This window comes from Vombatus ursinus, unplaced genomic scaffold (assembly GCF_900497805.2).
Source record: "Vombatus ursinus unplaced genomic scaffold, bare-nosed wombat genome assembly UNPS02014801.1, whole genome shotgun sequence".
Taxonomy (NCBI): Eukaryota; Metazoa; Chordata; class Mammalia; order Diprotodontia; family Vombatidae; genus Vombatus; species Vombatus ursinus.
In genome coordinates, this window is record NW_020954579.1 from 4,665,359 (window position 1) to 4,692,848 (window position 27,490).

Here is a 27,490-nt window from a genome sequence, read left to right on the forward strand (position 1 = left end):
CGGGAAACTGTGCAAAGGATCTTCCACTGTCAACTCTGCATCCAGTGGTCTGTATCTGGGAGAAAACATAGGACGGGTCTTGTAGCTCAGTTTCCCTAGTGAGTCATTGGCTCTTGAAACCTCTGCAACTGATGTGTACCTGTCTTAATGAATGGCACTTAGGAAGACCATCCATCTTTCTCACCACACCCAAGGCCCCAGTCTCTTTAAGCCCCATTATCCCCAGCATTTAGTATTAATTTTTTTTTTATTGAACATGTAGCAAGAGCAGGCACAACAAGGTCATTTTTCATAGATTAATAGGAAAGAGAGATCCTTGGTTGTGTTATCTCACTGATAGCACCTTCCCTTCCTCTTTCCCTTATTCCCTTCTTTCCCTCCCCTCCCCACAATGAGCAGGGGAGGACTGCAGCAGAAAGATAGCTAGTCACTGAGCTTGGGGGAGGGGGCTAGTTTTTACTTGTATACTCACAAACAGTTGCAAGAATCCACCATTCCCCTCTCTTACCCCAACCTCCCAATAATTTTCCATTGTTAAGTGTCTGGTCCTGTCCCTTTCCTTCAGATCTAAACACAGACATAAAACTGACAGGGAAAAGGCTCCCTTGGGATTCCTGGAGAGTATAATTTCTTCTTCAAACCCTTCCCAAGTGGGAACTTGCTGGCACTTGGACAAAACTTGGGATAAGGGTGCCATTCAAGGGGCCAGGAGACTCACTCTTGGCAGCAATACTGGAGATGTTCCATGGGCAGCAGCTGCAAAGATGCAGCCCCTAGTCAGCTTCAGCCAATCCAGGAAAGGCATCTCCTCCAAAGAGTTACATCTCTACAAGACCAGCTGAAGCCTGGCCAGACAGCTGTCGGGATGTGAAAAGCAGACCCAGTGGTCTCAATGGTGTAGTTTTATGCCTTGGGTAGTAGCTATTGGGGAGGAGCAGTATCTACAGTTTGGGACATTTGAAAAAGAAAATAAAGATTTTGTTTGATTCTATACATAGTGTAGGAACCCTAGGAAGAGATATCTCGGGTCTGGGGGAACAAGAAAGGGTGTAAGGGTTGGAAAACAGCTGCTGGGATTCAGCATTCACTCATCAAAATATCTGTTCAGCACTTGGTTCTTGAATACCACTGACTCAAAGATGAAAAAGTCAGTCCCTTACCCTTGAAGAGCTTACAATCTAATTGGCTTCCCCTTCCTGCTGGCTGTGTCCGTGAATCACTGCCTGCTTCAATAGACAGCAGACTTGGAAAACCCCAACCCCCACCCTCACCCACACAAAAACTCAGAGTTGTGGGTGGTCATCCCGACTTGTTGTGCTCTAAAGACATCAGCAACAACTGGTACATTGATTCCAAGGCAAACTGGTTTGGAAGTAGGAGATATTTCCAAGGAGGCCAAAGCCCATCTGACACCATAAGCCCTGAGATACCCCCCTCCCATCCCAGAAATAGGACTGGAGGGATAACTCTACTGCTCCCACCCTTTGCATTCGAACAGCTATTATCACTGTGAAGGTAGCACTGAAGAATCTTCCTTTGCAGATCAACAACACAATGTAAGAAGGCAGGAGATGAGAGAGCGTCGCACTTAGTGGCAGAAAACCTGGGTTCATCTCTCAGCTCTGCTTCTTCTTAGTTGCTTAGACTTAGGCAAGTCACTTTACCTCTGAGCCTCAGTTTTGCCATCCGTAAAATGGAGACTGTTTGCACTACCTACCACACAGGTTTGTTCTGAGAAAAGTGCTTTGTGTACCTTAAATCGACATGGAAAGGATGGTTATTATTATGAGAAGCAAAGGATTTCTAAATACTGGGAAAGGACCTAAGGCAGGGTGTGGCATTCATAGAAAATTATCTCCCACTGACTTCTGCTTTCACTTATTTGCTCCTAATTCAGTGAAGAGAAGGTAACAGGACCCCGCACTAAGGCACATCCCTAAATCTAGGGCCTAATGCAACTCTATGCAATTGAAATCAACCTCTCACTCCTTCCCAATCACACATTAGTTCATCACAAGGCAATCTTCCCAGAAACAAACCATTCTATACTATAGTTTGGGCATAAGTTACGAAGGAGATAGGACATGGGGGCCCCCCACAGGTCATTAAGGGAGCAGATGACTCCAGTGGAGCCAATAAAACATAAAACTCTAAGCTTGGAAATCTTATACTGTACTTTGAAGTCAAGAAGAAAGGGAGCAAGTATATTAAGATAAATGCAGGAAAACAAACCAATTACAGAAGGACGGTCTGCTGCGCAGAGGGGGAACAGGTGAGGTGAAGAATCTGTTAATGCATACGTCCTAGAACTGCACAGGAAGAAGGATGCTCTGATTCCAGAAAACATCCCTAGGACGTGGAAGGACAAATTTGACAGAAGCTTCTCTTTGGAGGTTCTGAATTCCCTGCTGCTCTAGCTCTGGCAGCTAGGTGGGGCCATGGATAAAGCCCACTAGTCAAGAACACATACTGCCTTTATGTACTTACGGCCTGAGTTCAAATCCAGTCTCAGACGCTGAATAGGCTCTATGACCCTGAGCAAGTAATTTAATGTCTGCCTCAGTTTCCTCAACTGTAAAATGAGGGTTATAATAGCACCTAATTCAAAGGGTGCTATATAAATGCTTATTCCTTTTTCCCTTCCCCCTTTCTGGGACAGCAAAGTAGAGTGAGTGGAAAGACCATTGGTTGGGGAGTCAGGAGACCTCAGTTTCTTGTCCTGTTGGACCCTCAGCACACACATGACCTTGGTTGTCATTTCACCTCTTTGAGAATGTTGTTTCTTTATCAGCCCGATGAAGATAATCAAATGACAAAACTGAAAAATACTAGACACTTTTTTTTTTTTGGTTTGGACTTAAGATTTCATCCGTGTGGGAGAACCCTTCAGGTCAAAACTCCCTCCTCTAATGCCAATCCTCAACTTGCCCAAGACCCTGAGGTCCCAACACTGGTATGGGTTGAAGGTCCCTCTGACTCTAAGGCAAGTCCTCTATTCACTATACCATGCCACCTCTAACACAAACACAGCGTAGTGATTTTTATTACTCTTAATGGTGTTAATAACTCAGTCTTCTCTGTAAGTGATCTCCTGACCTAGAAATCTAGTCTCTTGAAATGAACCCGTTCAGGTAGCTCCTACACAGTCAACCACTGCCAGCTCTCATGCCCATTTTGTGCTGTTCAGTTGCATCTAACTCTCTGTAACCCCATTTGGGGTTTTCTTGGCAAAGATACTGAAGTGGTTTGCCATCTCCTTCTCCAGCTCATTTTACAGATGAGAAAACTGAGGCAGACAAGTTTAAGTGACTTGCCTAAGGCCACACAGCTAGTAAGTGTTTGACGCCAGATTTGAACTCAGGGAGATGAGTCTTCCTGACTCCAGGGCCGGCGCTCTATCCATTTGCCACCTAGCTGTCCTTCGTGCCCATTAGAAATAAGCAAAAGTGAAACATAGGCACATCAGCTTATAAATTAATCCCTTGTGAATTTGTGTAGTGAGTCAATCATCCAAAGCCTTGATCGCCCTGGGACATACTGGTAGAGTCAAGTTTCTGAACCTCCAAAGATGTGAACTCAACCTGGGACTTCTAATGACCCCACATAATGGGATCCATGAAGTCTAACCTGAAAGAGCTACCCACCCATACCAGAAAATCCTAGAAGCCATCTAGGCCAGTTAATGAAAACATGGCATTGATGAAGACAGATAGCATGGGTTGGAGTTCTTTAAGGGTTGGTTAGCTTTGCTAGATACTGACCATCTTTCCACATGTGCTGTTATCACTTGGGAGTCCAGGTAAGATGGTCAGTATATAATGGCTCAGCAAAATTCACTCTCATTAATGGAGAAAGTCACCTCAAAGTACATGCCCGCCATGATGACAATAGTAGCAGTATCTCCAGATACATATGCTCTAAAAAAAAGTCCCATAAATATTTACATACTGCCTTCCTGTAAAATGCTCTAAGGATTTAATAGAGGTCGTTGCCATCTTCTCCAATCTCCCCACATTCTGCTGTATGATAGACACTGATGCCTCTCTAAAGTCTCCATTCTCAGACTACCCCCAGCCTACAAGGTGAGGATGTTATGCCCACCTGCAAGCCTATTGACTTAGAGAGTCAGGTTTTGGCCACCCATCTCTGCCCCTGTCCACGGTACCTCAAGGAAAAAGCATCAAAATCATCTCCTTAACTGCAGATAGAATTTGGTCTTTGTGAAGTGAATTTCTGGCATCCCTGACTTAGGATATGAACAAAAGTGAGGTAGTGGGTATACTGGGTGGGTTATCAGTGGTGCAAGGAATGAACCTCCTACAGAAAAATTCTGACCAAAGTCAGTCCTGCCTACTTAGTCTTCTAGGTAGTTTCCTTGGAGGATGGGGAGCCCCTAGACGGTGTCCAGTCTTGCCCACCACTGCGATCCCTCCCTATAATCTTGCTGTTTTTGGGAGGCCTTGGATCAAGCCGGGCTTGTGTGGCAATCACCAGCAGGTCCTTCTTAGACATCTGCTGGCTCTGAGGCCTTTGGAAGAGCAGTTGGAAGGTGGCAGACCTCTTCTCTGTACAACTTTGGCTCCTGCAGCCACAGTGCTGGGAGGCAGATTCTGGAAAGACAAAAATCAGCATCATCCTCAAATTGTGGTGCTGGAGTAGGTACTGTCCAACAAAAGTTCACAGGATCCAGTGCTGAGAAGGCCCCTCATCCAAGGGTTATTAGGTCTTTAGCCTTTATATATATATATACATATTATAATTGTGTTCAATATAATTGGTTTCCACTATAATCCTATGGATTTTATTTTATGCATTTAAAGAACATTCTTCTGAGAAGGGATCCATAGGCTTTACCAGATTGTCAAAGGGGTCTATAACATAAAAAAGGTGGGGAACCCTTCTAGACCAACCTTCTCATTTTAAAGAAAAAAGTTCGAGACCACAGAAGGTCACAAAGTTGGTAAATGGTTGATCAGGGCACCAGACTCAGGTCCTCCAACTCCTCTTGCCTAGTTACTCATCAGGCAGCAGGAATCCCTTGCCTTTAGGAAATCATGATCTCAAACAGCCCAAAGTCCAAAAAGTATCAGAGATTTCATGATCTGAAACCATCATTGATGCTACTTTGAGGAAGCCTCAGGCCATGACCTCACTTTCACACCCGAGGCCCATTCGCAGCCTTTAGCCAGAGCAAGTTCAGCTGGTTGGGCCCTATACAGAGGTCAGCTTTGAGCTGTCTACAGGAGCACCCTGAAAACATGATTCCATTCTTATCTATTTTGTCTCCCCACCCAGGGAAATTGTTATCTCCTTCAGAACTGAGTGAACCTGACCCACAGAGCCCTTTCCTCCAGGGAGGTGTGATAAGCCTCTATAGACAGGCTAACTCACTTTTTTTTTTGTTCAGCAACAGCTTTGGGTTGAAGCTGGTTGGGAAAGACAATTGTGCCCCCAGGGGCATGCTGTTAATCAGCTTGGTCATTAGGAACCGCCTTTTGTCCTCAGAGCTGCTGAAGTTCCTGTTTTGTGGCTGGCCACACCATGGGCCTTGGGGCTTGGTGGAAGAGGACACTTTCTCTTGGCAGGAGTTCTGGGCAAACTTCTGTGACTTGTAGAAGACTTGAATGGAACTGTCTACCTCCAAGTGGATGCAATGAGTTGACATGGGTCTGGGAGATGTGCTCAGAGTTGGCAATGGCTCTGGGGACTGTAGGGGACAGTCACTGGCAGTAGATGAGGTTTCCACCAGAGCAAGAAGCTGAAAGAAAAGGAGGGCAAACCTCAGTTGGGAAAAGCCAAAACAGCCTCTCCCTATGGGTCCTTGGTAAGAACAGAAAGATGAGAAGTTGGTTTAATGGGTGATGGGAAGGACTTAGAAGAATTTTCTGACTACAAGTGGGGGGACATTAGAACAGACCAATCATGGTTACAGTGACTCTTTCTCTGGAGGGTTTTTTTTTTTCTGAAAGTCTGTAAATAACTGGCTTCATCTGCTTGGATAGGACCCTACCTAAGAACAGGAATTATAATGATAGAGATAACAGCTAGCATTGATCTCAGTTGAACCTCATAACAACCGTGTAAGGTAGATGCTCAAAGATGGGAAAACTGAGACAGAGCGAGCTTAAAGTGACTTACCCAAGAACATGCATCAAATAAGTGTGGTTTCGATCACACGTTACCCCCAAAGTAGGGCAGGTTTTGAACTCAGGTCTTCCAGAACCCCAAGTCTAGTGATCTATCCACTGCCAAACACCTAGTTGCCTCAACAAGGACAAGGAGGTGGGTAAGTCATTTCCAAGCCCATGACTCTGATCCTATCCACCCACCACATACAAGCATAGGTTTGCAAAGCACCTTACAAATACTATCTCCTTTAATTCTCACAAGCCTCACAAGTAGGGTCACTGGTGCTACTGCCCCCATTTTACAGGTGAGAAAACAGAGGCTGAGAGAGATTACAGTAACTTGCCCAGGGCAACACGGCTAGCCAGCATCTGAGGCAGAATTCAAACTTGGGTCTCCCTGGCACCAAACCCAGCACTCCATCTATTGCACCACCTATTTGTTTGACTAGGTATCTCATCTAGTATGCCATCCCACTACTTGAGTTTTAAAACTAGGGAGGGAACATTTTGCAAAAGAGCAAGCATCGGCACAGAGGACCTGGATTCAAGTCCCACTTCTGATGCTTATTATCTGTCACCCTCCCTGGGCCTCAGTTTCCTCAAATGTAAAATGAGGCTGAACCAGATGTGTTCTGAGGTCTCTTCCAGGTCTCGATATTTATATACTCTAAATAGACCCTAGATTTAGGATGCTTTGAAACTAAGACCTGAAGCAGTTAAGTGAATGTCACAATACCACACAGTAAGGAAGACGGAATAAAAACCAGAGTCCAGGGCACTTGACCACTGGTCCAGGAGTTTCTGCCCTTGGCTTGGTCTCAGGCTCTAGGAGCTTCAGCATTTGGATCGAGGCTCATATACTTAGAACTGGAAGGGAGGGGCAGCTAGGTGGCGCAGTGGATACAGCACCGGCCCTGAAGTCAGGAGGACATGAGTTCAAATCCGACCTCAGACCAAACACTTGACACTTACTAGCTGTGTGACCCTGGATAAGTCACTTAACCCCAATTGCCTAAAAAATATAAAAAAAAAAGAACTGAAAGGGATATTCTAGGGATCATCTAATCTTAACCTCCTCCTGAGGCCCAGAGAGATTAAATCACTTGCCCAGGCTCACCCAGGTAGAGGTGTAAGTAGTCATTTTTGTACCTAGAACAAATGGCAGAAAAGGCAGAGGGAGAGGTGTACTTTGGGTGCGGATGCTACGGGGAAGAAGTTTTCCCTGGGATGGTGCCATAGGCATCCTCTAACTAGCCCACCCTGTACAAAACCCTAGTGGTCCTGTCCCAGTTAAGGATCTGCACAGAGATAGTGGTAGAACCAGGATTTGAAGTTGGGTCCTGGAACTCCGAATATTAACAATAATTATTATTACACAGAGCTTTCAGGTTTGCAAAGCATTTTATAATCTCATTTTATCCTCACAACTTCAAGAGGTAAGTACTGTTATCTCCATTTACAGATGAAGAAGCTGAGACAGAGGTTAAGTGACTTGTCCAAGGTCACTGAGACAGTAAATACCTGAGGCTACATCTGAAGTCATCCTGACTCCAGCATTCTCTCCACTGCTCCACCTAGTTACCCCCAGCCCCCTTCTACTACCGAGCACCGCTGACTTCCATCCCAGAACCACTCAAGCACATGCTCACATCAGAGAATGACTTGGATCCTTCAGCATTTGCCGAGATGGGTTTCCAGGGCTCCTGCTTTTCTGTGCTGGTGAAGAGTGTCTTCCTGAGGTCTGGCACAGAGCTATAGTGACACACACCAGCTTTCTCTGGAAAGGTGGCATTGGCCTCCCGCTTGGGGGTCTCCTCATAGGAGCTGAAGGGTTCTATGCATTTCAGAGACTCATTTTCATTTTCCTTTGGCTTCAACTTTGACTTTGAAACCAACGTGGATGAACAAGGCAGCAACATGGAGGAAGTGGAGAGCTGGGAAGGAGCAAACCAAATATATGCATGGTACTTGGTGAATCCACCTCTTACCCCTGTTAGAGTCATTTGCATAGGAGGGTGGTGAGGTCGTGGGGTGCTGGGGGGAAGGGCCCATTATAAAAGCCTCTCTCATTCCCTAGGGTTTTGAGATAGTAGGCAAAATGAAAAATGAGCTGGGTCTTTGCACTTATGTACAATGCGGGAGTTGATAAAGCGGGATTTGGAAGGGAAGCTCAAGACTTAGGTGAGACAAGGTAAGACTAGGCTGGGAGAAGAGTGCCATGCTTTTTCCAGACAGGGGCCAAAAGAAACAGCAGAAGACAGTCATCCCTAAATTATGTCCTTTAGGAAATCACTGGAGTCCCTTGAAATTTCCACATCTCAGAAGTTTTGCCCAGCTGTCTGGCAGTGGGATAATTTGCTAGGTCTAATAGAGAGAGAAATCATCCTCTCCTAGAGGGGGAACTAGGAGTATGGGGTAAATGCAGTCTTGGAACCACCCCCTCCCACACCCCCTATGACTTTTTTTTGTTTTGGAGGGGTGGGTAGCAGCACAGTCCTGTGGCCTTTCTAGACACCTTATTGAAGGCAGAAAGGAAGGCGGACAAGACAGGACTTGTGCAGCATTCTTTACTGTTTAGCCAGGCAGAGGTCTGAAAAGGACAAGGGGGAACCCTGTGCCTCGCCATCCACCCCTCCACTCCCATTGCGGCTCCCAGCCCTCTTCTCAGCCCAACACTTTCATTGTGCTTGGGCACTGGCTTGTGGTCTTCTTGATCAGCCCCTCCACCCCCAAAGGCAGGGCAGGGAGGTGTACTGGATATTTCGGCTTTTCCCGACCATCAGCATTTACTTGTCTGGCGCTGTACACGGGTGCTCTTTGTTTTGTCTCCTTTGGGAGAGAGACCCTGGTCCCATCGCCTGCTGATTCACCCTGAAGTTCATTCTTCTTTTCCTTAAGACATAAGGCTTTCTTCTCCTGCTTCAGCCGTAATTCCTGGATCTGCTGCCTGGTCAATTCAATTCAATTCAACAAATGTGTTACAACACTAACAGAATGCTGTGCTAGCTAAGCTGGGGAAAATACAAAGTTTAGATAAGACAAAGGGGCCTGCCCTCATAAAGCTGGCAGTCTAGGAAAAGATAAGATACTAATAAAGATAAATAAATAAAGGGATACTAAAAAGGATAAGATACCAATATAGAAAACAATAAACAATAATTTATGCCAAGTACCGGAGCCACAACTAGGCATTCTGACACTTGAATTAAATTCAGTTGTGGCAGTGAAGGGCAGGATGGAAGGCAATGGTCCAGGGAAGCCCCAGGATAGACAATCCATTTGTACACGCAGTCATACCCAGACGGGGTACAACCCATTCTCACCCTTCCTTCTCCCCCTGACCTCTGCCAGTCCTTGACCCCATCTGTCTTTCCAGATACTGCTTCAGGGGCACCGGACACAGAGAAGATAGCATCTGGACAAATATAGGAAAAAAGCACCCCACAACCACCGTGGTGTCCACCTGGGACAAATTCCCAGAAACCTTGTCCTAGTTCACTAAAGAGGTACAAAGGAGATTGTTATTTGAGGTCCAAGGGGAGGTTATTTCTGACTAGGGGGGTTGAAATGCTGGGGGAAAGGGAGAAGGTAAGAGGAATGACCTTGGTGCAGGGACCAATAATTAAGTAAGTATTATCATGAGGGGTGGGGGAGGGGGATGACGATACTGAGTTGGACTTCAAAGGGTAAGAGGCTAAGAGGAAAAGGGAGTACAGTACAGGCATAGGGAACAGTGTAAAAAAAAGGCACAGATAGGAAGTATAGGGCATGCTCAAGAGACAGAAAGTAGTCTAGCTTGTCTGGAATGTAGAGTGGATAGGAGTGTGTGTAGTAACAGAAAATAAGTCTGGAAAGGCAGGGTGTCACCACATAAGATCAAAGATGGCCTTGGATACCAGGCAAAGGATTCCTATCTCACTTGATGACATAGTACTTGACAAGAGATGTTCCGAGTGGAGGGGTGACATGACCAGATGTATACATAAAGAGCAATCTGGAAATAATATGAAGATTGGATAGACGAGGGGTCACTTCTCTTAGTGTTTGTTGAGGGCACCATCATCCTCCCAGTCATCATGTTCTCAATCTTTGAATCATACTTGACTCACTGGCTACCTTCAAGTCACAGCTGAAATCCTACCTTCCCCATCACCCTTAATTCCAGCGCTTTTCCTTTGTTAATTATTTCCGGTATATAGTTTATTTTTACATGTTTGTTTCCTTGTTGTCTCACTAGATTGTGAGCTCCCGAGGGCAGGGCCTGTCTTCTGCCTTTCTTTGTATCCCCAGTGCTTAGCACAGTGCCTGGCACATAGACTCTTCCCTTTCTCTCACTCCCTATATCCAAACAGTTGCTAAAACTGGTGGTGTCGTCCACCATAGCACTTTATGCTTCTGTGCCTGTTTTCCTTCCCTCACAGCATCTGCCCTAACTTAAGTCCTTGTCACACTGTATTTCAAGAGGGGTGAAAGGGGTGTATAACAGGTACACAGTTATGTAAATACAAAGCAGAGATCAGAAAAGGACCTGTGATAATATTAGTGCCTTCCCTCCATGGATTAACTCCAGCTTCTCCTGTCTGTAGCTTGTTTGTACATAGCTCTTTGAATGTCATCTCCCCCATTAGTCTTCTGAGCTCCCAGAGAGTCTGGACTATTTTGGGGCCTTTCTTCATACCAACATCTCTTAGCAGTGTCTGGCCCAGAGCAGGGGCTTAATAAAAGTGTGCTGACTTGACTTAGGAAATTCTCAGGTGATGAAGTCCCCTCTGCCAAGGCAGATAGATGCCTCCTTTGGAACTGACAGTCCTAAAAGTTGCCTATAAAAATCAAGAGGTTACATGATGTGCCCAGGTTGACACAGCCAGTGTGCATCAAGGGACACTTTTGAACCCAGGTCTTCTTGGCTCTTGGCCTGCTCTCTCAACAACCCACTATGCCAGGGTTGCCTCTAAATAATAAGAGCTATCATTCATATAAAGCTCTAAGGTTTCCAAAGACCTTTCCACCTATTATCTCACTTGATTCTCACAACAACCCTGTGAGATAGGTGCTGTTATCCCCATTTTACAGGTGAGGAAAATGAGGCCAAGAGAAATAAAGTGCCTTGCCCAAGATCACACAGGCCTAAATGGCCAAGGATGGATTTGAACTCAGGTCTTCCTAACTTCAAGTCCGGCACTCTGTCCACTATGCCACCTAGCTATAAAAGGAATACAAAATAATAAAAAAATTTCAAAAGGAAGAGAACGTGAACAATTTGGGGGGTGGGGGTAGGCAAGAATTAGGAAAGGCTTGGACCACTGCAATGGTCTCTCTACTTCTAGTCTCTCCTCTCTCCAGTATTTCCTCCACACAGATGCCAAACTGATATTCCTAAAATAAAAATCTGACCACGCCACACCTCCATCTCTCTTTCCTCTACTCCAAAAGGTTGAATGGCTTCCCACTGCCTCTAGGATAAAGTACAAAATGAGAATTTGGAGGATGTAAAGCCCTCCATTATCTGGCTTTCACCTACCTTTCCAGTCTCATTAGGTTTTACTCCACTTCACATAAGTCTGTGGCAGACAAACTGGCCGTGTTTTCCAGCAGGTCATTGCCCCTGGAACGTCTTCCCTCCTTACCTCTACCTCAGAGAATCGCTGGCTTCCTTCAAAGCACCTCCTAGAGAAGACCTTCCCTGACCTTCCCCGTGGTCGTCAAGTTTTCGCCCTCTCAAAGTTACTTTGCATTACTTCCAAGATATTTGGTACTTGCTTGCATAGTTCCTCTTATAGAGTGGAAGCTGCTTGAAGGCAGGTACTTTTGTTTTTGTCCTGGTATCCGAACATGTTTGTTTAATGAACATTTGTTGAAATGAATCGGGGAAGTTCTATTGGGAGGTTTATTGTAACAGGCCTAGTTGGGACAAGGGTATGAAGAGTGGTAAAAGACGGAGGGAAGGGATGAACCCTTGTAGAGTTAGATTCCACCAGACTCAGCAACTTACTGGACAGGAAACATAAAGGAGGAAGAAAAAGTCCCTAAGTTGATAGACAATAGTAAATAGAACAGGGGTGGGGAACCTGCGGCCTGGAGGCCACATGTGGCCTTCTAGGTCCTCAAGTACGGCCCTTTGCTCACAAATGTTCTGTAAAGTTTGTATTCCGTCAAAGGGCTACACTTGAGGACCTAGAAGGCCACATGTGGCCTCCAGGCCGCAGGTTCCTCACCCCTGAAATAGAATATAGAAACAGTGTAAGAGGTGCAACTGACAGAAATACTGAAGTCAGAGGGGAGGACAGATTGAGGAAGAAAAATAATGAGCTCAGTTACGGTCATTTTGAATTTAAGGTGCTGGTGGACCATTCAAGTAGAAATGTCCTAGAGAAATGTCTCATGCTTCTCAGATCCAAGTACAAATATCTTGAGTAGCTCAAGATTTGAATTTGTTGGTCAGTCAACAGACATTTATTAAAGGCTTACTATATGCTGAGCATGGGGATGCAAAGAAAGACAATAAAGACAATCCCTGCCCTCAAGGAGCTTCTACTGTAAGGGGGGGGAGGCGTGCAAATCACTATGTACACACAAGACACATATACAGAGCACAAACGAAAGGTAATATCAGAAGGAAAAGGGAGAGAGACCTGGCTCCTCACAAGGTTTAGCGTTGAATCTAAAAGAAACCAGAGAAGTGAGTTGGAGTTCAGAAAAGAGCTGAAGGTAGGCAATATCAATTTGGGAGGCATCTGCATTGAAGTGGGAGTTGAATCCATGGAAATGAATGCAATTAACTAAAGAAGAAGAGAAGAGGAAGTGAAAGGAAAGGAGAGAAGAGAAGAAAGGAGAGGGAAAGGAAGAAAAGGGGAAGAGAAGAGAAAAAGAAAAAAAAAGACAAGTGGATGAAGGATAGACTCATGAGGAATAGCATTACAAAGGCATAAGGAAGAAAATAAGGCATGGTTAGAAAACTAAGAAAATGGAAGAGTTTGGCATCTTTGAGGTTGACAAAGAATGGATATGCGGAAGGAAAACATGGTCAGCAGGGTTAAAAGCTACAAAGAAGTCTGGGAGGAAGGGGCCTGAAAAAAAGTCCACTGGATTTGGTGATCACTGGAGATCAGATCAAGAGAGCAGTTTCAAAACGGTGAAATTAGGGTGGGGTACAGAGTGGAAGGGACTCAGGAAGGGGAAACATTTGGAAAGCTGTAGGACAGTAGCTGGCTAGAATGGAGTAGATGGATTAAGTAGAGGCTTTTTTTTTTCAAATTTAGAAATTAGGACATGAGGATGTTGATAAGTATACATGGGAAGAAGCCAATGAAGAGGGGAAGATTGAAGGACACGTGGGCAAACCCCCTCAACCTCTCAGTGCCCCACACAACTAACTCTCTAAGACTATACATTTCAGAACAGTTGCTGATCTTCCTGGAAATTCTCCACCAGGGACTCGTACATCAGCAAAACCACAGATCTGAACCCAAAAACCAAAAAGGGGATGAGAAGGGGAGGGGAGAATAATTACTGGAGTGAATGGCAAATAATGAAACCGAGGGTACAGGTAGAAAGATTGGTGAACAATTCACCAGAAGGTGAATGAGGATGCTAAAAGTATTGAGTACTAAAGGAGAGGACTGAAGAAATCCTTGTTAATAATAGATAATGACAACTGGGTTTGGTGGGTGACAACTAGTAGGGGGTGGGGAGGGCCTTGGCCCAGGGGCCCTCCAACTCAAGATGGGTTTTAACCTAGAAGGTGGAAAGGGGAACCTAGTTTTCTACAAGTTTTCACCCCTCTCTTCCCAAAGCAGCCCCATCCTCAACAGCTGGTTCTAAGGCAATCAGTATTGAAACCTAGAAATCTAATAGCAGGAAACAGGAGTTAATTCATTCTCCCCCAACCCCCTCATCCCCAACTTCAAATCACATACACATACACATACAGACATATACACACATAATTTCTAATTCTTGGAATAATATCTCTGGGGGAAAACAGGAAATGGGAAACCATCCCCTTCTGCCAAGCTCATACCCCAGTATGGTTACTGTGGAATGCAAGCTAGGGAGACTGGGCCTCTTTTCCCAAGCTGCTTCACATCCTGTACCTTACTGGTCCCTTGATTCTGGAGAAGACAATTATAAGGAACCCAGAAACAAAGATGTCCAGCAGCAGACACTCCTGTCTGTTTGTAAGACAATACACTGATCCAGAACTAAGTCTGCAATGTTGTCCATTGGGGTTGAGTGTCCACAAACAAGAACCCACCTATTTGACAACTTGAGACTTTATACTTTTCAATCTTTCTGGGAGGCCTATGGGATAAGGGGATAAGTATTCTTCTAGCAACTACAGCCAGGCCAGGCCTTCTAAGGCCAAAAAATAGTGTATGGTCACATGGTGGCAGTCCCAGAGCCAAACCCCCGCTGCCTTGCCCCACCTTAGATGACCCTGGCTTTCCTTTCCATACCGGGCATGCATTTCCCGGGCTCTGGAGGTCACCGTGTTTTGAAAGAGTGAATTGCTGTGATGAAAATATTTCTGATACTTTTCAGACCCACACTCAGGATAAATCCTCCGGAAGCCGCCACTTTTTTCCTTCTCATAACGTTCTATTTTCTCCAGCCGCGCAGCCTGGTAATTCTTTAATTCCTCAACCCTGCAAGAAGCAGAGATGTGGGGTTGCAACAATTTTTCTCAGAATGACACTCAGGGAGTTGGGGTGCAAGGAGAACTACAGGAAGTCACCTCACCCAGTTCCCCCACCTCCAAGCCAGTCCTCATTTATGCTGCCTTATTGCCAGTGGAGACGTTCTTTCAGATGTAGCAAGAGAGAAAGAGCTTAAGGTGTTTCAAACCTTCCTTGGTTTAGTTCTAATGAGATGGGGAATCATCCCCCTTCCAAAGAGGAAGATGCTCCCCAAAGAAGAGTTTGTGTTTTCCTGAATTCAAGGAACTCTCTCCAAGGAGCCTGACATGTTTTTATGGACACAATGTTCTGCTTCCTCAGAGTCTCCTTGGGAGGGTAAAGATCAGAAGGAGAGGAATGAAAGAATTGAAATTCAAAAGCCTTAGGTGCCCCTAGCTCAGGGTATGACCTTGGACAAGTCACCAGCCCTCAGCTCCCTCATCTGCAAATTGGCAGGGGTTAGACAAGATCTGTTTTTGTTTTTTGCTAGGCAATGGGGTTAAGTGACTTGCCCAGGGTCACACAGTTAGTAAGTGTCAAGTGTCTGAGGGCGGATTTGAACTCAGGTCCTCCTCACTCCAAGGTTGGTGCTCTATCCACTGTACCACCTAGCTGCCCCTGGACAAGAAGATCTTGAAAGTCACTTCTAGCTCTAAAATTGTGATTTTTTTTTTCTATATTAGAAGGCTCCTTTCAAAGAAGCAAAATCAAAACCTAATGGCATATCCAGTGATGTTACTGAATATGCAACCAGACCAGAGACAAAACCTAGGTTTTCTGATTTCTACCTGTCTCCCTACCCCCAGTTCTTTTTTCTTTTTTTTTTTTTTTTGAGGCAATCAGGGTTAAGTTAACCAGGGTAACACAGAGCTAGTAAGTGTCAAGTGTCTCAGGCCAGATTTGAATTCAGGTTCTTGTGATTCCGGGGCCAGTGTGCTATCCACTGTGCTACCTAGCTGCCCCCATCTTCTTGCCCCCCACTGCCAAATTCTAAAAAGGTCTCCCTTTCAAGGAGTTACAAGTAATCCAGTCTGCAATGTGACGATTCAGGCCTACCCAGTGTTATCATTTGAGGAGCGCTGAAAGGCCTCTCTCTCTCCCCAAAGTACATCCTACACTCATCTGAAATTCCTACGATGGGATTAAGGGACTGTGACTCCAAAAGATCCTGATTAAAACACATCAAAATGTTACCTGGGAAGAGTAACACTAAGACATAAGCACTAATAGGGGAAGGAACACTGAGGTTATCTTGCCCTTCCTTGTCCTGGGGGCACACCTGATTTCCCTGGAACGGATATCCTGCAGAAACTTTGCCCTGCGCCTCGCTTCTTCTAGGACTTTCTTCTTGTCACAGGCTCCCAGGTTGATCAGGACCAGGGTGTCGTACAGCATACTGTCTTTGACTTCTTTGTCTAACCGGGAGTCGGTGGAGAAGCTGGGAGAGTGATTAACCTGAGCGGGCAAGATGGCGGCTTGGGTGTTAGACTTACCAGACTGGAAAGGGGAACAATTACTAAAAGTAGAAATTAATGGGACCCTCTCTGTCCCTCCAAGTGGTCCGCCAATGATAACTCACTTTTTTTTTTTAAAGACTGGGTCCCAGCCACCACAAACATATTACCTCAGCTGGAAGAAGAAAGGTTAGTCATGGACCAATTGCCCTATTGATGAGCACTGGAGCTTTGACCTTCTCTGTTTCTGTCCTGGGTGGGTTCACTTGTCCTTAGGCAACCTGGTGGACAAGTTCCTCCCACCTCCTCTTGGGAGCTAGTCATATTAGTGCCAGAGTTAGTGCAGTCATCTAATCAGCTTCAGAGTTACAGCGCCTTAGAATTCCCAAGCTCAAGAGATTTGGCAGCCTCCATCTTTCCCACCAGCTGGGATTACAGGTGTATGCAACCACACTGGGCAATAACTCCCTTTTACACAGCACTTATAAAGTACTTTCCCCACCGAGATAGGTAGCACCAGTATTGGTTCCATTTTAGAGATGGGTAAATGAGGTTCAGAAAAGTGAACTGACTGGCCCGTGGTCATACAAGCTATCAAGTGTCAGAACTGGGATTCGGACCCAGGCCTCTCCTAACTCCAAGTCCAGAACTCCTTCCCATTAAACCACACTCCCTTTCACCGGAGATTATCCTGGGATCTCGGAGCAGAAGCTATTGAAGGGCAAGAGGGGAGAGGGATACATGAGTGTGAAGTATGAGAAGAGCTCCCCCTGAGCTAGAGGGGAATAAGGAAGAGACAACGTCCTCATCTGGGGGTTGGTTTTAATTTCACTTTACTGCATCTGAGTGGATGAAAAGGAGTCGTGAAATGCCCTCTAATTTAACTCACTTTCTCTCCGCTTCAGATCCTTTTTGAAGGTGCATGTATATAGATGAAGGATTAGTAGTTAACAATCCCACGCTGGCATTCATTTAGTGCTTACTACATACCAGACACTGTGAAGTGCTTTACAAATATCTCATTTGATCGTCACAATAACTCTGGGAGGTAAGTGCTATTATTATCCCTATTTTACGATGGGGAAACTGAGGCACGGTGGTTAAATGCCTTGGCCAGGGTTATTACGCTAATAATTGTCTAGGGGCAAAATCTGAACTCAGATCTTCCTCATTCCAGGCCCAGCATTCTATCCACTATGCCACCTAGGTAGGGGATGTATGTAAGTATGTCTTGGGTGGGTGGTGGGTGGGGAGGTCAGAGAGTACACAAAAAGAAAGAGAATAGGGAAGAGACTCACCTCAATTCTCACTCCCTTATTCTTCCTTCTCAAGCCAACCCTAAAGAGAACTTACCTGAAAGGAAAGCTGCTATATCTGATGCCAGTTGGAGGTGATCTATCATCCCCCCCACCAAAAAAAGCAATAGGACTGAGTATTTTCAAAAGAATAGCAAATTTAAAAAAAGCAATAGGGCTAAGTATTTTCAAAAGAATAGCAAATTTTTAAAAAAGCAATAGGACTGAGTATTTTCAAAAGAATAGCAAATTTTTTAAAAAAAGCAATAGGACTGAGTATTTTCAAAAGAATAGCAAATAAAGGACTATGGGAAAGAAGAGATGGCCTATGAAAACAGAAAGGGAAAGGAGACAAAACAGCTTTCTCTCTTTTTTTCCTGTCTTTGCCTGATCTAGGACACTACTACCTTTAGCTCTAATCAAGGATATCCCTTCCCCAGTAGCCTCCTTTGTGCCAAGACGTGGGGTTGCCTCTGGGACTCCAGTGTTTTCACAAGCCAGGAACTGGGACTGAATTTCCAGGTCAGGGTGGATGTGAGAAACTCTGTAATTCCCTGAAGTCTATCCCCCTCTGCTGGTCACTTACTAGACAAGCAGGCTTGGCACTGAGGGATAAAGAAAGACATTAAGGAGCTTGAAAGAACAACTCAAGTGAAAAAAAGGGGAAACCCCAGAGATGACCGGTGGTCTGAATAAAAAGAGGGCAAGGAACACATACACCCCTCTCCATCTCTTAACTAGGTGCTTATTTAAAATGTTGAATTGGATTACCTCCAGAAGCCAGGGTTTAAGTTTTCTGTCCAACAGAATATCAAAGCCCAAAATTTCAAAGCAGGCACTATTCATGATGTGGTTGGGGAAGCAGGTATGATAGTTGTGCTTAATTATAGGGTGAGCAGTAATCAAGGTCTTGATGATTATATCTTCAATATCTCGCCACATCTTCACCGTGTCACAGCCAAGTTTGTCCATGTAGGCATTGAAGGTGGAGAGCTTCCTACAAAAGGAATTAAATTAAAATGTTAAAAAGGGAGAGAGGCTAACTTTCCGGTCTCCTGAGATTTTCAGTGCTGTGTGGAGATCAAAAGGTGTTGGCAACTGGAAAACAAAAGCGCTCTAGAAGAAGAGATATTTCTGAGCCCCGGCACATGGTGGTTCTTGCCTATTAACCCTATTAAGTCAGGGAAGCTGAAGCTGGTGGACTGCTTGAGTTCAGGAGTTCTGGGCTACCATAGGAAGAAAGCCAATCAGATGTCCACTCTACGTCTGGCACCAATATGGTGAACCCCAGAATGTGTGTGTGTTGGGCAGGGTGCAGCAGGCTGCCTAAAGAGGGGCAAACTAGCCCAGATCAGAAAGCTATGAGTACCACTGCAATTGCAGCTTGGGGGAGATGGAGAGAGCCACTTTCCCCCAATCCTAACTCCATCTCACCCTCCCACCCCCCTGCAAAAAAAAAAAATTCATTGGAATCTTCAGAATTTAGATTTAAAGCTGGAAGGGACCTAAGAGGTCTAGTCTAATCCCCTTCTTTTATTGATGAACCTAAGATTTAACTCACCCAAGGTTAATACTGGTAATAAGGGACAAAGCCCAGAGACCAGGGATGTGGGCAGGGCACAGACCAGATATCACAGGACTGAGCAGTTCTTGACCCAGAAATCACAGGCCAGAGTTCAGAATGAAAAGTCACAAAATAAAATTAGAGAAATTGTGCTGGATTGGAGGGGAAAGAGGCAAATGTGCTGAGAATATTCATTCCCCTGTCACTATTCCTTCTTCCTCAAAATAACTATTGAGCTACTCTTTTTTCTTCTGTTTTGTTTTGTTTCTTCTTTCTTGTGGTTCCTCCTATTGGTTCTAATTCTTCTTTACAACATGACTAATGTGAAAATATGTTTAATAGGAATGTATATGTAGAGCCTATATCAGATTACATGCCATCTTGGGGAGTCAGGTGGGGAGGGGGAGAAAATTTAAAACTCAAAAGCTTATAAAAGTGATTGCTGAAAACTAAAAATAAATTTATTAATTAAAAACTACTGAGCTAGAAAAAAAGAAGTCAGAGTTCTAATGGCGAGAACAAAAGTAAGCTAAAACTACTCTAATAATCAAGGCCCAGGGAATAGTATATTGATTAATTTTAGGATTACCCAGGCAGATAAAGGTTTATTACTCTTTATTAAGGGATTCCTGGGTCCCAGAACAGGGGCATTAAAATCACAGAACCTTAAATCTAAAAGCAAGCAAGCAAGAAAACAAACAAAAAAAAAAAAAGCACCTAAAAGCATCAGAAATAATTGTTCAAAAGCCCCGAGAAGTAAAGGCAGGTACCTTAATTTCATCCAGAAGCCCTTAGGCTATCATTCAGAGTTAATTGATTCTTATTTAACAAAGAATTCTTAATGAAATCCATTATTTGGTTTCCAATCCCCTCACAAAAGATTAGAAGCAGCAAACTAGTAATAGGGTGGGAAGGTGGCTACAGGCAGGCCCACTGAGAGCAGTGAAATTGACAGCTGATAATCTGTCAGATCAAATGTGATAACAAGAATTTCTTTGCCAGCTTTAAAGGGCTATATAAGTGCTATTGTTACACTATTATAGATAGTGACCAAGGAGACAGAAAAACTAAAAAGAAAAACAGAACTCAGCTGTACCGTGAACTAGAGAAGAATATAATAATGTTTTTAATACTGACCTCTAGTCATTAGGAAAGGGGTAAATTTTGTCCAGTACCAGCTGATCTCTCCTCCCTTTCTCAGCCAAACTCCTCTATTCTAAACTCTCTACAATCTGGCTTCCTACTTGATAACGTTCTCCAAGAGGTAGCTGGGTGGCCCAAGAGGTAAGGGATTATTAGACTTGAGTCAGGAATATCTTGAGTTCAAAGCCTGTCTTAGGCACTGACTAGCTGTATGACCCTGAACAAGTCACTTAAACTTCACTGTTTCTTCAGCTGTAATATGAGAGGGTTGGACATGATGTAATATGATTTAGAACAAGTAAAGCAATCAGCATCTGAACCTAATGATTGTCAAGCGCAAAGAAGGAAGGAGAAAAAGGAAAAGGAGAGAGGAAAGAAAAGGAAGGAGGAAAGAAGAAGAGAAAGAAGAAAGAAAAACAAGAAGGGAAGGATGATTCCAAATTTTTTCAGGCAGGGACTGTCTTAAAATCCCTTGTATCCCCTACAGTACCTAGCAAAGTTCTGGGCACATACTAGGTATTTGGTAAATGTTTGTTAAATTGAATTGGAAAAACACACATACACATACAAGAAGGCATGAAAAGAGGGGAAGGAAAGAAGAGGAAAAAAGGAAGGAGGGTGAAAAGAGGTAGCACACTGGACTTTGAGTCAGCCTGTGACACTTACTAGCTGTGCATAAAATGAGGGCGTTGGATTCAATGATCTCCAAGGTTTTTTTTTCAGCTCTAAAAACCTATGATCTCATGATCCTAAGGGTAAGGTAAAATGGCTCACACAAAAATAGGAATGAGGTAAACTGCAGGAAAGGGAAAGCATCTATAGAATAAAGATGAAAAAAGGGGAAGGATAGAAAGAAGGGAGAAAGAACGATAAGAGAAGAGGGGGAAAGGAGGGAGAAGAAGGTAGTTAGAAATTAATTAAGGCACATTTATTGAATGTTTACACTGAGCAAAGCACTTTGCTCCATACTCCTGGGGATTAAAAAAAAAACAAATGAAAAATGGTCCTTGAACTATATAAATACAGTGCAGGCACTTGTGCGAAACACTTTACAAACAGTTTGATCCTCACAGAACCCTATGAGGTAGGTGCTGTTACTATCTCCATTTTATGGTTAAGAAAACTGAGACAGACAGGTTAAGTGATTTGCCCAGGGTCCCACAGCCAGGAAGTGTCTGAGGCTAGATTTGAACTCAGAAATTCCTGACTCCAGGCCTGGCACTCTATCCACTGCACCACCTACCTGCCCGAGTGCCAAACATAGTACATGCTTAAAAATGCTTAATGAATGGAATTAAACTCATTTAGAGAAACTATATATAAAAGAACAGAGTATCAAGAACAGAATTCAAGGTGAGTAAAAGAGGAGGAAGGGAAGGAGAAAAAAGAGGAGGGAGTTTAGAAGCAAGGCAACTTTGGTTATGGGGAAAAGTATTATGTTGCCCTCCTGCAGCCACCTCCCTACACCCTCACCTTTGTCCCATGCCACTTCTGATTCTCTCTGCCATCATGTGAGCTTATTGTTGAGCTTCAGCTCCTCCCTCCCTGTCACAATGAAGCCCGAGGGAGACCAGACACCCAGGAGAGAGCTGATCATGGAATCACAGATTTAGAGCTGGAAGAGATCTTAAAGATTATTTACTTAAATCCCCTCAGTTTACATAGGATGAAACTGAAGCCCAGAGAGCATAAGTGATCTGAGCCTCCCTGCTAATAAATTGCAGAGATCAGATTTGAACCCAGGCCCTTTGACTCCCAATCCAGCACCCCCCCCCCCACCCTTGCTTTTATTTCCCTTTTAACCACAAGTATTCATTGATGAATGGAAGAGCAGAACTTCAATGGAACCATAAGTCACAACCATGAATTAAAACCATTTGCTGTACAGCTACAGGGAGAGAAATTCTTTTTTTTCTTTAAGACCATCACACATGTCATGAAGCTGCTTAAAAGGCCTTCTCTAAGGGACCACATCTGACGACTTCTTTCCTCTTATACGATTCCTACATTACATTACACCATCTGTCCAGTGAGGCAGACTCATGCCCTCAGAAGGAAGTCCCTGGTAATTTATACCTACTCTGCCCAGCTTGGCCCATTCCCCTCACCCAACTTTTCAGCTTGTACTCCCATTCAGGATGGGTCAGCAGTGCACCTTCCCAAAGAATTATGTGTATCCCTTGACCTGATGAAAATATGCAAGGAAGTAAGAAATGAGCCAGGAAAAGGCCCCTGACCAGGGTACAAAAATGAACCAACTCATGGAAGAGTTAACATGGGACAGCCACATCATTCAGGGACATCTCACCTAGGCCAGCTTGGGGAGAGAAGCTGCTCTGGCTCTTTGAAAAGGCTTCAAAACCCACCTCAAGATATGCTATCAGCACCAGACCTTTTCCTTCTGAAGAATCAGCTGTTATGTACATAAGGAGCTGGAAGCTAGTTAACAAGGACCTTGCAATATACTCAACTCTTTGAACCTGCAGCACAAATGGGCAAAGAACTCCAGCATAATCAGCTAGGAATGGGGACTAGAACTGGAAATGTATAGAGAACTCCCAAGTCAGGAAACTCCCTCTACCAACGTAGACTAGCACTTTCTTCATAACGGATGGTCTTAGGGACACCAAACTACAGTCTGAGACATAAAACTTGGGCACTAAGAAGTTAATAATAACAATCATAGTTGGGCATCTAGGTGGCACAGTGAATGGAGCACTGGGCTTGGGGTCATGAGGATTCATCTTCATGAATTCAAATCCAGCCTCAGACACTTACTAGCTGTATGACCCTAGGCAAGTCACTTCACCCTGTTTGCCTCAGTTTCCTCATCTGTAAAATGAACTAGAAAAGAAAATGGCAAAAACACTCTGGTATCTTTGCCAAGAAAACCCCAAATGGGGTCATGAAGAGTTGGATGTGCCTGAAACAACTGAACAACATATGCCAGGAGCTGTCCTAAGTACTTTACAAATATTATCTCATGCATGACTGTTATGGATATGTTTTGCATGACTTCACATGTATAACCTATATTAAATTGCTTGCCTTCTCAATGTGGGATGGGATGAGGTGGAGATGGAGGAACGGAGAGAATTTAGAACTCACAGTTTTAAAAACAAATGTTAAAAATTGTTTTTACACTGACCTGGAAAATAGACCGAGGACAGACTATTTAAAAATTATTAGTCTACCTGAAAACCATGAAGAAAAAAAGAGCCTGGACAACATCCTTTAGGAAATCATCAAAGAAAACTGCCCTGAGGTTCTAGAACCAGAGGGTAAAACAGTCATCAAAAGAATCCACCAACTACCTCCTGAAAGATATACCAAGTTGAAAAAGCCAAGGAATATTGTAGCCAAATTCCACCATTACCAGGTCAAAGAGAAAATACTACAAGCACCCAGAAAGAAACAATTTAAATATCACAGAACCACAGTCAGGATTACGAAGGACCTTGCAGCTTCTACATTAAAAGACTGTAGGGCGTTTAATATGATATTCCATAAAGCAAAGGAGCTTGGATTACAACCAAGGATCAACAACCCAGCAAAAATTAGCATAATCTTTCAGGGGAGGAGATGGATATTCAATGAAATAGGAAACTTCCAAACCTTCCTGAGGAAAAGATCAGAGCTCAACAGAAAATTTGATCTTTAAATACAAGACTCAAGAGAAGAAGGGAGGGCAGATGGGGGAGGGGATAATCAAAAGCAAACACCTCTGAGGAGAGACAGGGCCAAAAGAGAGAATAGAATAAATGGGGGGTAAGATAGGATGAAGGGAAATATACTTAGTTTTTCACAACAGGACTACTATGGAAATGTTTTGCATGACTATACATCTATAACCTGTATTGAGATGCTTGCCTTTTCAATGAGGGTGGGTGGGGAGGGAAGAAGCAAGAAAATTTGTAACCTGAAGTTTTAAAAACACGTGTTAAAAATAAAAAAAATTAAAAAACAAAACAGAAAAAAAAAAGACTCAAGAGAGACATAAAAAGGAGCACTCTCCCTGGTGAAACCTGTCCATCCAAAGGAGTCAACGAAAGGTATGAACTCTGGGGGCTTCAGAGCTGCTGCCACCAGCAAGGGTTAACAGGCTGAAGTGCAGGATTCCAGGCTAGAGGAGTTGACACCTTCTCTGCGAGGCCCTAAAGGGGAGGGGCTACTTCCTATAAAAGGAGAGCATCCTGCCCCTCAGAAGCACTGCCTTGAGTAGACCTGAAGTGTCTTCATCTCAGCTGCTGCAGAAAAGAAGCAACTGGAGAGAGAAAAATGGTTACTGCTAGGGAAATGCTGCCGGAATGGCAGAGGGAAATCACCTGTAGCATCTGTAGGAACTACTTCTCTGAGACAGTCACCATCGGGTGTGGGCACAGCTTTTGCAGAGCATGTCTCTCCTGGAGCTGAAGAGTTGGAACTACAGCTTTCTCCTGTCCTGAATGCAGGCAAATGTCCCAGGTCAGAGAATTCCCAGCAGTCAATGGGAGCCTAGCACAGCTGACTGACCTGAGCAAACAGCTCTGCTCCCAGCTTTTGCAGACTACTGAAGGACAGAGCCAGTGTGCCAGGCACAAGCAAGTGCTCAAGCTCTTTAGTGAAGATGACCAGACACCACTCTGTGTGAGATGTTCCCAAAGCCCAGAGCACGGGGCTCACAAGCTTTCTTCTGTAGAACAGGCTGCTCACAATTGCAGGGAAAAGCTCCAGCACATTTGGAGCCACCTGGGGAAGCATTTGGAGGAAGCTGAGAGACTTCTGGCCGAGGAGGAGACACCTGCTGTTGACTGGCACTGGATGATCACGGGAGAATATAACACACTTCACCAATTCCTGATGTTGGAAGAATCCCGATGTCTTGAAAGGATGGAGGAAGAGAAAAGGGTGAGCCAGAACAGACTATCCCAGCATATGCAAACCCTTCAGGACCTCCAGCTGGTTCTGCAGGAAGCAGGCCACCAACCCAATGTGGATCTGCTACAGGAAGTCAAAAAGTTGCTGAGGAGTGAGTCAGTGTTGTCCCAAAGGGCCAAGGTGGTCACCCCAGAGCTGAGAGAATACCCCACCCCTGGCATGATAGAGATCCTCAGAGGTTTCAGAGTGGACATCACAATGGACCCCACATCAGCCAGTCCCTGTGTGACTGTTTCTGAGGATCGGAGGAGTGTGAAGGCTGGAGAAGGCTGGCAGGGGGAGATCAAGGACCCTGCTTGCTGGTACGTCTTTGCTGAGCAGGCCTTCAGCTCGGGCAGACAGTACTGGGAGGTGGATGCAACTCAACTCCTTCAGTGGATACTGGGGATCTCTACACCTCATTTGAGGAGAAAAAGGGGAAGGAACATGGACTCATGCGCCTCCGTGTTCCTGCTTCGATGCATCAAGAAGGAAGAGGATTACTATTTCCAAACCTATCCCGGATCACTGAACCATCGAGTGAGAGGCCCTGTACCCAGGGTTGGGGTGTTCCTGGAATATGCTTCTGGCGCTCGTATGTTTTACAATGTCCTCCAGAGCGCCCTCATTTATAAGTCCTACCCCATTCTCTTCACAGAGCCCATCACACCCATTTTTTCTCCTGGCCCCCAACTTCCAGGAACAAAGGCCGGTCCCATGACTCTCTGTCCAGTGGACTCTCATCTTTGTGCTTGAGGTCATTCCTCTCTCTGAACATTTCTCCAGGGAGGAATTCTCAACTCACCACTAGACTCCCCTGCTGTGGGCCTTCAATTTCCAGCCTTCACCTGCAAGCCTACATAACGATGCAGAGGCTCCCTGCTCCCCAACTGGAGACTTTTCTTCCAGTGTAAACTGATTTGAATTTTTTTCCAGTCCTGTTCCCTTGGAATTTCTGTAAACTCTACTTTGCACTATATTTGACATAAAATGAAATAAACTTTATCTTTTACTGTGCTTATAAAAAACTGTTTTTACATGTGACTGGGGAAAAATAAAATACTAAATAACAAATATATAAAAAAATAAGTATTATCTCACTTGATCCTTACAATAACCTCGGCAGGTAAATGCCCATTTTACAGTTTACCCTCATTTTATAGTTTACAAACACACACATACACACATATGTGTATTATATGTATGTGTGTGTGTATATATATACACACATATACAAATGCACACACACACATATATACACACACACACACACATATATATATATATTTATTTATTTATTTATCTCCTATCTATCCCTACATCCCATAATGGCTTAACAATGCCACAGAAAACCATAGGCCAAGGGAAAAACACATAGCAAGGTTTCTCCCAAACCTTAAAAACTTTGCAAAACATGGCACCATCTCCAACCTAGGTTGGCCTCTTGGACCATCTAAATGCTGCCCAGCTAACCTCTGCTCACTTGAAACAGTTACTCCACCCATAATGTATATTATCTCCAACAATGCATTTTGAGAAATCTTGGCATCTTTGTCCAAGTCTTGTCATCAAAAAGCAAAGCACAGTTTATAATAACTGGTGGTTGACTGCTTCAGGTCCACTCATATCTTTGTTTTTCTCATCTCTTCAGTGGATCAGATGTGAGGCAGCATCTCCAGAATGCACTACAACTCAAGGTCCTCAGGCAGGACTGGAATCAGGGTTTTTTTTTTTTGGAGGCGGGGAAGGCTGGCAATTGTATAAGCCCCAATACTTGTCTGTTTAAACCAGTGCTTGAAGAAAGATGTGTCGAGGGGGAGGACTGCAAAGATCACAGCATTTAAAGTGGAGAAATAAAAAAGTCAGACAACTGTAGGGAGTATGTAAAGGGAGTGGGGCAGTGCTGGGCCTCTCTGCAAAGAGGAGGGCTGGGCCCTTCCTACTTCAAATTTTTGGTTTCACCTAATGGAGGGACTTTCTACTTCAGTTGTCCTTAGAGTAGGGGTTCTGGACCTGGGCTCTGTAGGCTGGTGACCAGGATGCCAGAGGGATCTCTATGACACATAGAAGGTCAAGAACTCTATTTAGATCAAGGTCAACTGGACAGTCATTCAGATTCATGCAACTCTCCTTCTGCTTTGAAACTAGATTACTAAGGTGGCACAGTGGATAGAGTACCTGACCTGGAGTCAGGAGGATCTGAGTTCAAATCTAGCCTTAGACACTTGACACTTACTAGCTGTGTGACCCTGGGCAAGTCACTTAACCCAATTACTTAGGAGGGCACATGGGACAGGTTGTACAAAAGGATGGAGACAGGAGGTGGAATGGAGAC

General features: G+C 44.4%; 1 protein-coding gene across 1 annotated transcript in view; it reads right to left on the reverse strand.

The window, feature by feature from the left end:
• Positions 1-4,014: 4,014 nt before the first annotated feature.
• The window catches only part of TTLL6 (tubulin tyrosine ligase like 6), a 61,925-nt gene continuing 38,449 nt past the window's right edge, over positions 4,015-27,490 (reverse strand). The window contains 7 exon segments of the mRNA XM_027872958.1: positions 4,015-4,636; positions 5,388-5,758; positions 7,778-8,062; positions 8,919-9,075; positions 14,585-14,773; positions 16,083-16,258; positions 18,324-18,549. Coding sequence (XP_027728759.1) covers positions 4,363-4,636; positions 5,388-5,758; positions 7,778-8,062; positions 8,919-9,075; positions 14,585-14,773; positions 16,083-16,258; positions 18,324-18,549 — 1,678 coding nt within the window. The 3' untranslated portion in view covers positions 4,015-4,362.